The sequence below is a fragment of the Lutjanus erythropterus genome, chromosome 3 (genome assembly GCF_056507025.1).
Source record: "Lutjanus erythropterus isolate fLutEry1 chromosome 3, fLutEry1.hap2, whole genome shotgun sequence".
NCBI lineage: Eukaryota > Metazoa > Chordata > Actinopteri > Lutjaniformes > Lutjanidae > Lutjanus > Lutjanus erythropterus.
The window spans coordinates 41,812,590-41,823,805 of record NC_139319.1 but is presented as its reverse complement, the minus strand read 5'-3'; the positions used below and the strand labels follow the sequence as shown (position 1 = coordinate 41,823,805).

Here is an 11,216-nt window from a genome sequence, read left to right as displayed (position 1 = left end):
AAATCAGTAGATATCCATTCAGTAAATGATTACTGTACTCATTTATATACTGTGTGCACTCTAAAAAAAAATTAAGCTACCAATTTGCATATATCTTATTGCATAAGTAATTCCAATTTACTGAGTAAATCCCACAAGACTTTTATAGTTAGACCAGATCAATTAGTTTAGCACAACCAATATGATTTGATTTGTCTTCTACAATGAATCAGCTGGTGCTATGAACTGATCAAATTACTACATTCAACTTATTCTAATTTATTTATTTTACTTTCAGTCTAATCAGAAATTCCCATGCAAAATGTTAACTTAGTTTATTTGAGTATTAGTAACTTAGTCCATTCAGTCAGAATAAATTACACAAAACAATTCCAGTTTTATGATCAAACTGTTTATTTAAAGCCACTGATTAAATAAAGTGTTTTATTGAGTTTTGTGTGTCCAACCTCAACCTTGTTATGATGTTCTCCTCTCTGGTGCTCCTTTTCACCGTCCTTGGTGTGTCCACGTCTTGCTTATTGTTGTACTGAATAAAGATGCCTTCCTGTTTTTTCCTGTAGCTTCTTTCCAACTAGCAACTTTTCTATCTCCCATACTTTGTTATAAAACCCTAGCAACTTCATACTACTTCAACTAAATGTCTTGGCATTACACAGCAGATTTCATTCCCTTCCCAGGGAGATCTTAATCCAGATCTTACAATCGCCCTCTTCATTTTCTTCCAATGTAAATGGAGCATCCATTGTATGGTGTGTATCTTCCCTTCTCTCAAGGATACCAGGATAAGCAGAGCCTGTCATTTCTCTTCCTCTTTTATCCTCTTTAGATTAGTTATCAGAGGTATTGATTTGAGTAAAAGCTTTATATCATCTCTGCCTTCTCTTCATCAGACACTGCTGTCTCCACCGCCATCTTCAATACTGGATACTGTCATTCCCTTCTGGGAGTTTTATTCCTCTCTTTCACTGCTGTACCACACTCATCTGACCACCAGGGAACTGTTTTCCTCTTCATTTGTCTCTTACTTCTAGCAATAGACTAATTAGCAGCTTTTAATATAGTTCTAAACTTTTTAAATTCTATTTCAACATCTTCATTTAAATCAATTTTATCTATTTCCATTTGCTTTCAAATCTAGGTTCCTACAAGGATTATAGTAATTAATAATTACAAACTTCCCCTTCCTTGTCCATACCTCCACAGTCATGTATTCTTGCTCATTTCCTTTAAATGAAATACCTTCTCTAATAAATGTTGCACATATCAACATATATTGCATATATCACACCTAACAGATACATAACCAACTATTCTAAAATGCAAATTTGGTCTTAGACATGTTTCTTGTACACAAATAACATCTGTCTTACCTGATAAATCATCTAAATACTTGTTAAACTCCTGTCCATTGACCAACAAACCTCTAGCATTCCACTGTAGCAGAATGATCATTCATTAATACTATCCAGCTCATACCTGCTCCTGGCTCGCTTCATTACAGAAGTCACTCCTCACCTCCTCCCTTGACAGCCCACTGATGTTAAGACAATAAACTGCTGCCTTTACAATTATTTATATCCTCACTATTTTCGATTTTGCCTCCATTGTTGCATTGACTACTCCTGCAGTGAATGTGATAAGCCTCTTCAAATCAATCATTACTTTGCCTTCATTCACCTGATCTGGTTCTTTAATGGTTTGTTTCTTTCTTTTTCTTTTTTTTTACAAAAATCTTTACTGATTTTTATTAAGCAAATGCACAAGCACACTCAAGATAAAAATAAGATAAAGTTTAAAGGAATGCAAGTTCACACAAGCACAAAAAGTGATAACTCATCCTGATCTGTTAAGTGAATAAAAGCCTCTGCAAAAGAAAGATCTAGGTGATTAATTATTAGTTTAATTAAATGATACATGTACCTCAGACAGACAACCAGCTGTTGTCAGTGACTTGATTTTGGATAGGGAGGACGGATGGTTCTGAAGAGGAAGAGATGTGAAAACAGAGAAACCTTCCATCAACACCGTAGGAGGTCTGCAACATCATTCATCTCCCACCTCTATTCATCCTCTCTAAAGAGGCTCAACAACCATTCACTCTCAGTCTCAGTGTTGTTTCATTCTGCCTCAGGTGACTCCAACAACTCTAATGCCTGTCATTATAACAGCCTGGAGCTCTAACAGACCAAGTCTGGGACAAGGTCGGGTGAAGACTGGAAGCTAACAGGTTTGTTGAGGCCGGCTGGAGCAAAGGCTAGTGGCCAACAGGCTGGGACACAGAGGAGACTGGAGTGACGCATTCAGGAAAAGCAGGGCAGAAAAAAAGAGCTGGAGCCCTTTTGACAACTATGATGAAGATGAAACTATTGAATATGTACTTCTAGTGCAGGGGTAGTTGTAGAATTTGTGAATTATAATACAGTGATTGATGGTTTCATTTAAGAAAAAATTCTCATGTTGCACCTTGAATTTTATTGGACAATGATTTATGCTGTTGTGGTGAATATATGGAAGATGAGGTGCACAATAATTCATCACCAAGTTAATATCACAAATGATGTGGTTGTTAAACAAACAGTCACTGAACTGAAAGAAAAAGAATTTTGGACATCAGACAAAAGAGACACACCTTGACACTTGCTTAACATTCTAAGTTTATATAAATGCAGGCAGAGCAGGTGACTAGTGTTTGGTACTGATGTTCTTCAGAGTTACACCCTGATTTTCAGACCCGTGAACATGATAACTTCAAAATGGTATGAAAGAGAGGGACACAGGCATGCTTCCTGATCAGAGAGGGGCGTGGCTAAAATCTGTTTAAACTCACAGTTTATACTGTTTCAATAGTGACATGAAAATGTTCAGCAGCAGCACAGGTTCAGCACCTGGACAGAGCCAGCAGCTACCTGCTCTGATGGTGTCAGTTCAGAACCTCAGACAGCCACGACTACACCAGACTCCCAGGAGAGCTGAGACACAGCTGCAGCCAATCACAAAGCAGCAACCTGCTGCACCACAGAAGGAGCTGTAGTTCAGTTTGCAACAGAGCACCACCTACACAGTTTAGTCTCTGATGAAATGCCACTCTGATACAGTGATTCCCAGAGACTGGGTCATGACCTACAGGTGTGTCACAGGAGGTGTCAGTTGGATCACCAAATAAATAAAAGAATATGAAAGAAATTCTGCAAATGTAATATTTCTATCTGTGCTACAGCTTTACAAAACATTTAAAATGTGTATATTGCTTGTTCATTCCACAAATTCCACATTTTATTTCATTAATTTATTTTATTTTTTAAGTATTGATGTGTTTATTTTGGGCACATATGATGGTATAAAAATTTTTGGACATAAATTAATCCTTCAGGATTGTGCGAATATTGTCAGAAACAGGAATCAGTAGAACATGTCACTGCCAAAAGTACTCCAGAGAGTGAGAAACACTAAAGCAGGAAATCATGTAAGAGGACATAGCAGAGCTAAGCCTAAAAGGGGGTCTAATCCATTTTTTGAAAGAAATGAATCTGATTAAAAGAATCTTTTTTTTTCCCTTCTACTTGTGGTCCACACTCCATCATAGTACATGAGGGTAATGCACTTTAAAGCTGGTTGCCACCCGCCATGAAATGAAAAGAAGAAGAAGTCAAAGTCACTCATTTTAGGAAAACTCATCTGAAGCGAAAATGCCTGAACCAGCGAAAGCACCGAAGAAGGGCTCAAAGAAAGCCGTCTCTAAAGCCACCAAGAGCGGCAAGAAGAGGAAGAGGAGCAGGAAGGAGAGCTACGCCATCTACGTGTACAAGGTTCTGAAGCAGGTCCACCCCGACACCGACACATGTCACTCTGAGGTAAGTTGTCTCATCATCTTGTTACAAGCGACAATTTTCCCTATTATCCAATGACAGCCCTGAAGAAGCACTCTTTTCAAGCTGCTATAGTAGGTGTTAAAATAATAATTTTAAAAAACTGTGTTGGTATACTGCTTCATACAGTGTTAGGGGTTGTAATCGTTATACACAGTTTGTCAACAAAATGGTTGAAAAAAGAATGATAAAAGATAGGGATATGCAAACAGATGAAAAGATGGAGGGAAACTCACACGTGTTAAAATGGTTCAAAATTCAAAGCTAAAGGCCAACAATAGCAGTACACCACCTGCCAAAAAACAAAAAACCCTAAATAAATCGGACTAAATTGAGTGTGAAAAGACATTTTATTGTACAACAACTCTCTCTGTAGTAAACACACAGTATGCGTCGGTCACGAACGATCCGGATCTTAGAGCCGGCTCTTTGAAGTGAACGACGGAACCGGCTATTAATTGCGAGCCGATTTGTTTTTTTCTTCTCTTTTTTTCTGTTAAAGTCACATGTGATTGGTTGCGTTACAGACACACAACACAGTGAGCACAGGAACAAGTGGGAGGGAAACGAGAGAACATGCGCTACAGACTGAGACAACAGTTTGAAAGGTGAGAAAATACACTCGTTTCAGATGAACTGCGCCTCACCTGGAAAGTAGACGAGATCAGGCGGCCGCAGCAGGAAGTGGAGACGAAAATCTACAGTCAAGTTGACAGTTTAACAAACTTAAAAGAACTGTTCTCTTATCTGCCTTGTAAAACCAAGTCATATATATGTCATATATATAACCCTTATTATTATCAAACACTAAATATCTGCTTGTTGACAGATTAAAACTTCATTGCACAACAGAATATATAGTGTTAAATATTACAATTACACAGGAAAATTTGTAACTAATATAATATGTGGTGTTTGTTGTCAGAATTAAGCACTCTGCTTAATATTGTAGTACTCTCCTCCATGTTGAGTATGTTGAGTATATAAATAAAGCCAAATAAATAAAACATTTAATATAATGAATGTTTTTACATTAGTAATTCATTTTACATTATTTTGGTAATGAATTAATTTAAACAAAAAATCTGAGGAGCCACTTGGGAGCCGAAAGAGCCGGCTCTTTTTAGTGAGCTGAGCCAAAAGAACCAGCTCTAAAACGAGCTGGAATTCACATCACTAACACACAGAGAACTGTTTTAAAAATATCTAAGGACAGCTGCTTATTTTCTGGAAGAACACTTTACCACCTTTTATCTACCCTCAGGCATCAAAGACTGTACGTCTAACTCACTTCCTGGAACATGAAACGTGATCAACCCTCCCCCCATGAAACCAGTGTGCTGCAACAGAGACATTGGAGAGCAGTGTAAAAAGAGGCCCACGTGTCTCCTATCTTTGTCAGATATAAGCAGTAGAATGTTACCTGCAGTCCTGTTATTTTATATTTAATTAACACAGCTCCACTGAGTTTTTAATCATATTGAAGGCAGCTATGTGTCTGAACAACACAACATTTATAATTCAGAGTCAATGCAATAGAAAAAAATATTACTCTTTAAGAGGGAGTGTGTGGCTCTGAAAAGAGCCGTTTTGGGGTCTGGTTGAGGATCCAGCAGCTTTACTTCTTGGCGGGCTTCTCGGTCTTCTTGGGCAGCAGAACAGCCTGGATGTTGGGCAGCACGCCGCCCTGAGCGATGGTGACTCCACCCAGGAGTTTGTTGAGCTCCTCGTCGTTGCGGACAGCCAGCTGCAGGTGACGGGGGATGATACGGGTCTTCTTGTTGTCGCGGGCAGCGTTTCCAGCCAACTCCAGGATCTCAGCGGTCAGGTACTCCAGCACGGCCGCCAGGTAGACGGGGGCGCCGGCACCCACACGCTCCGCATAGTTGCCCTTCCTCAGCAGCCTGTGAACACGGCCGACTGGGAACTGGAGCCCAGCACGAGAGGAGCGGGTCTTTGCCTTAGCTCTGGCTTTACCACCGGTCTTTCCTCGTCCGCTCATTGTTGGATACTTTCCGAAGTCGAGACTAACAGAAACTGAAGACCAGACAGTCAAACCCCAATTATATGCTCAGGGAGCGCGCGCGGACGGGGTCGGGGGTCCGTCAGACCAATCACAGCAGAGCCTCCAGCAGAGGTCGACCGCTCTGGATTGTGGCGGACTTTTCGAACACATTTCTCTCCAATCAGCAGCGGAGATTCGGGCGGTGGGTCGCTCCTCTAGGCGGTGCTGAGCTCCAAGAGGAGCCTCTCACCAATCAGGAGGCGGAGGTCTGAAGCAGCGTCATGATCCCAGCCGGTCCCACAGTTTAAGAGCAGCGTGTCTCGTATCTTTACTTTTCATACTTCTGTCGAGAGAAAGAAGGAACGATGGCAAGAACCAAGCAGACCGCTCGTAAATCCACCGGAGGCAAAGCTCCCAGGAAGCAGCTGGCCACCAAGGCTGCCCGTAAGAGCGCCCCGGCCACCGGCGGCGTCAAGAAGCCTCATCGTTACAGGCCCGGTACCGTGGCTCTGAGAGAGATCCGTCGCTACCAGAAATCCACCGAGCTGCTCATCCGCAAGCTGCCCTTCCAGCGCCTGGTCAGAGAGATCGCTCAGGATTTCAAGACCGACCTGCGCTTCCAGAGCTCCGCTGTCATGGCTCTGCAGGAGGCCAGCGAGGCTTACCTGGTCGGACTCTTTGAGGACACCAACCTGTGCGCCATCCACGCCAAGAGAGTCACCATCATGCCCAAAGACATCCAGCTGGCCCGTCGCATCCGCGGAGAGAGAGCTTAAACTATCTGCTGCTGCTCCACAAACACAACGGCTCTTTTAAGAGCCACCTCACTCTCTCTGAAGACACTCTTCCTCTGCTGCTCCGAGCTTTAACACCTTCAATTACTTCCAGTTATAACTCCCCAAAAACTAAAATATTATTATTATTATTATTATTATAACGATAATAATCATTATCTGGAAATGTTTCCGACAGAAAAGATACTCTCTGTTAATATAATTATGCGCTATTATTTACTATATACTTTCATAAATTGTAAAACATTGTTAAATTGTCAATATTATCTTTAGCCTACAATAGGGGTGTCATTTTGGTTCAGGGACCACATACAGCCCAATTTGATGTCAAATGGGCCGGACCACTTTGAAGCATGATCGATAAATTATTCTGGCGGTTATTCAAGTAATCAAACTCAGTGTGTTCTGTTTTTTTTTTTTTCTATTACGTTACCTTTGCGTTATTTAAGAGCAATGGTAATATACAAAAAAAGAAAATAAGACGGGTCGATTAAATGAACAACTATAAATTGCTAAAGTAAAAATACTCAGTAATTTTACTCTTACTGTTTTTACTTTTTACTTTTTTTCAAGTACAAAGGTAAAAGTAAAGGTAGTAATGTCTGCAGAAACCACAAACAGAAGAGTGAACTAACTCTTTTAACTGAAACAGTCACCAGAATGTTTTGTTAACATGTTAAAATCACAACATTTTTCTTCTGAGCAGGACAGACGCTCTCAGACCCCCAGAGGACAGGGGACAGAGGACAGAGGACTGGTTTACCAACATGACACCTTTTTCTCCTCTTATGAGTTTGCAAAAAATAGCAATAAGAATACCATTAAAGTACAACAAAAGCAATAAAAAATGTTGCAAAACAAGATGCAAGATTTTTACAATGTAATTGTAGGCATTTTTACATTGTGGTATTAGTGTTTTTACTTAAGTAAAGAATGTGAGTATTTTTTCCATCACAGCAGGTCAGTGATCAGTGTTTCAGTGACTCTCTGTGGATCAGTGAATAGTGTTTTATTTATGGCGGCCCGACACATTAAAAACATCGACACCACAACATGAGTTTCTATTTTTGGAGCTGCACAGAAGGTAACTCTTTATTTGCACAACTCTCGCGAGATTTGTGGCCGTTATATCTACTGAAATAATCAAACTCGCGCGGTCTTTCGCGGATTTAGGCTTCCCTTCAAGACACGACCCTCTCTGTCTCGTGCTGTTTACAGACAGTCTGCTGTCTGTAGTTTGACAGATGTTAAACTGCAGTGTTTCACACAAAGACTTTATTTGTGTGGACACCCAGGTTTGGTTTGTCACCAATTTTGTCATTTTCATTTATTATTTACTTTATTATTTACTTATACAGTTGTTTCATTTTATAAGTGCATCTGGTTGGTGATGATGTCATTAACCATCACGTTAGTTTCTGTTGTAATAAACTCTGTCATTAACAACAGTCTCCTCCACACGCAGCTTCTCTGCTGCTGTGAAAACTGAATCGCGGGTGGATTAATATGTAGGGAAAAACCCAGAATGCGAGTTAGATTTTGTCTTTGTCTTTATAAAACATAAATAATAGTCTACGAATATCAACATGTAAACTACAAATGTCATGTAATAAGTAGCTCAAAGAGGGTGATTCTCAATCAGGACCACAGAATGATAAACTCACAGCTTTTAGTCTTCAGTTCAAACAAACAGCTCGTCTGTTTTTTCTGTCTTTATCAAAGCAACTGATAAAGACAGAATAAGCTGCAGAAATGTTTGTTTGAACACTAAAGCTGCAAGTTTATGATTGTCAGACAGCATTTCTTCTTGTATTATCAAGACTGAAAGAGATGCCAAAACTGTTTGTGTAAATAACAGTTTATATTACCTGTGTCATTTTTGTCAGTGGTGTTTTTTTAGATTCATCTTTGTACAAAATTGTAAGGTACAGCTGACCCCTGTTATGATAATATACATTAGTGAAACATGAATGGTCATGAAAATGTACCAACACTGCAGGAAAAAACTTAATATAAAAGTACATATTTATATGTATATAATTGCAATAATTACAGCAGGTATATCTCATTTATTATCTTTTTTTAATTGCACTTACAATTCAATGTAACATTAAATAATAAATAATGGACTGACTAAATAACCTGTATATGTAATATTAGCAGAAATATGTAAATATAGAACATACTTTTCAATATAATAATAAATAAAATGTAAAATATACAACAAATAAAACTTTTGGTTGATTCCCTGATGATATATATACACAGGTTATTGAGTACTTGTGGTCCTGTATTGACACTCCAGAAGGCCTGGAAGGAAACTCAGATTCTGGGTATGAAACTTGTGTGATGTCCAGTGGGATCAGAGAACTTGTCCCTGATGCTTCAAATGCAGCAGCTGCTGATGAAAAGTCAGTTTCCCTGCACTAAAGAGACATGTTGCCAAAAAATAAAATGCCTACAGGCTGTGTAACAGTACTCCCTGTTGTCAACCCCAGGCCCCCTCAACATGTTCCTACAGTTACCACAAGTACACCATGATACCCTGGTACTCCAGTAAAAGGTGGGGCACCATGTCTGAGCTGATGCATCATCAGGGCATCAAACAGTCCTGTCTGCCTCCTCAGGAGCTGAGTGGTGAGCTGCCTGTGCTCCTCCAGGGTCGTCTCTTCAACAAGTCTCTGAAGAAATAATACACAGGAAATACAGATAATGTTAATGAGAGGTCTGATATTATGTTGGTAATATACTCATATCACTGCAGTTTGTGATGTACAGGCTGTTCAGAGTTTCTCCAACATGTCTAAAACAATAACACGTGCTGCTTAATGCTGTTCCTCTACAGTATTTATAGCAGTAACGTCCCTGATGTTTCACAGGTAATGATGACTCATGTTACTCTGAGATTACTCATCAAACTACACACAACAGTAACATCACTACACATAGAGCACAGAGCTGTAAATATAACTTTGTACTGGATCAGTATTATTCAGATCACACAGACCAGGAGTATAACAAAGTAATTTTCTAAATACATACCTTCATTACTTCTCTCCAGGATAGTTTAGCTGCTGACTGCATATTCAAACCATGTGACAGATGATACGTTTCAAAAAGTAAAGATAGGTGACACGTGGGCCTCTTTTTACACTGCTCTCCAGTTTCTCTGTTGCAGACTTAAGGGGGTGTCTTTGATGCCCTGACAGTAGATAAAAAGGTGGTAAAGCGCTCTGTAGGGTGCGTTTGTTTAAGTCCGTTATACTAAACTCACTGCAACAACTAAACTTTAACTTGGTATTTTTAGTACTTTAATGATTTCTTGTTTACTTTACAACTTCAGACATCATGTGACAAAATGACATTTATGGGTCAGTCATGGTTGTTGTCATCAAGTTCACCTAAAACTAACATGCTGAGTGAGGTCAGGATACTCAATATATATGTGCCTCATGCAAATCATACTGTGCTGTTGCTCACACAGAATTGGCTGAAATGTTGTGCTTGAGACTGAGCATGCGCCATAACAAAGTGACCTCATGCTTCTTTTTTTTTTTTTTTCAAAAATCTTTATTGAGTTGTAACAAGTAAATACTTATAGACTATAATGATTTTTTGTTTAATGCATTATACAAATTCCAAATCAACATATATTTAACTAATTACAAATTAAATTTCTTGGTTATTTAATTTTTCTTGGTAATTTCTTAACATTTGGTTGTAAACCATTGGCTGCTGTATGAAACACCCTAACAGTATGTAACACATTAATACAATCATATCTCAGTAATTATGTGTTGTTGTTGTTTCCAGATAATTGAATGCAAATTTTGACACTGATCTCATGTTGCTTTGAAAGTATAATAATACGGTAATAACATAACTGGTATCATTGCCTATGGCTTCCTAATAAATTTGAATATTTTCCTACTAACAGATATATATTTGCATCACAATAAGAAAACAATAATATGATGATACCAATTACCTTCATAAATTAAGCAAAAACCAGCATGCAATAAATCTGGACCACGTTTACATTTTACTTTCTTTTAACTGCAGATGGTTATGATATGTTTCCTTGTGATGAGAAAGAAAATTACACTCTATTACTCACAGAACAGGCAGGAAACAGAATCACTAAAGAGATCTCCAACATGTCCAGAAAAATTAACTCAACTCAAGAGTTATCATCAGCTCCTGGCGGGATAGTTAAGCTGCTGGTTTCATATTCAAACCACCGCATTTAACATTCATTTATTCATTCATTTTCTGTGATCGCTTATTCCCAAAGGGTCGCAGGGGCTGGAGCCTATCCCAGCTGACACTGGGGGAGAAGCGGGGTACATCCTGGACAAGTCTGCATTTAACAGATGATAGGTTTTATTGAGGGAAAAACTTAAGGATCCTCAAACTGTCAGTGTGTCTAACGCAAAGATAGGAGACACGTGGGCCTCTTTTTACACTGCTCTCCAATGTCTCTGTTGCAGCACACTGAATTCATGGGGGGAGGATTGATCACGTTTCATGTTCCAGGAAGTGAGTTAGAAG

The 11,216-nt window shown here is 39.2% G+C and overlaps 2 protein-coding genes across 2 annotated transcripts; one reads left to right on the top strand and one right to left on the bottom strand.

Moving 5' to 3' along the window:
* Positions 1–5,434: 5,434 nt before the first annotated feature.
* LOC146330720 (histone H2A-like) lies at positions 5,435–5,965 on the bottom strand. Its single transcript, XM_084746864.1, has one exon. It carries the CDS (start codon positions 5,866–5,868, stop codon positions 5,485–5,487), a length of 384 nt encoding a protein of 127 aa, XP_084602990.1. The 5' UTR covers positions 5,869–5,965; the 3' UTR covers positions 5,435–5,484.
* A 244-nt stretch (positions 5,966–6,209) lies between these two features.
* On the top strand, positions 6,210–6,694 carry LOC146330719 (histone H3). The gene has a single exon (XM_084714242.1). The coding sequence runs from the start codon at positions 6,237–6,239 to the stop codon at positions 6,645–6,647; it is 411 nt and encodes a 136-aa protein (XP_084570368.1). The 5' UTR covers positions 6,210–6,236; the 3' UTR covers positions 6,648–6,694.
* The last annotated feature ends 4,522 nt before the right edge of the window (positions 6,695–11,216 follow it).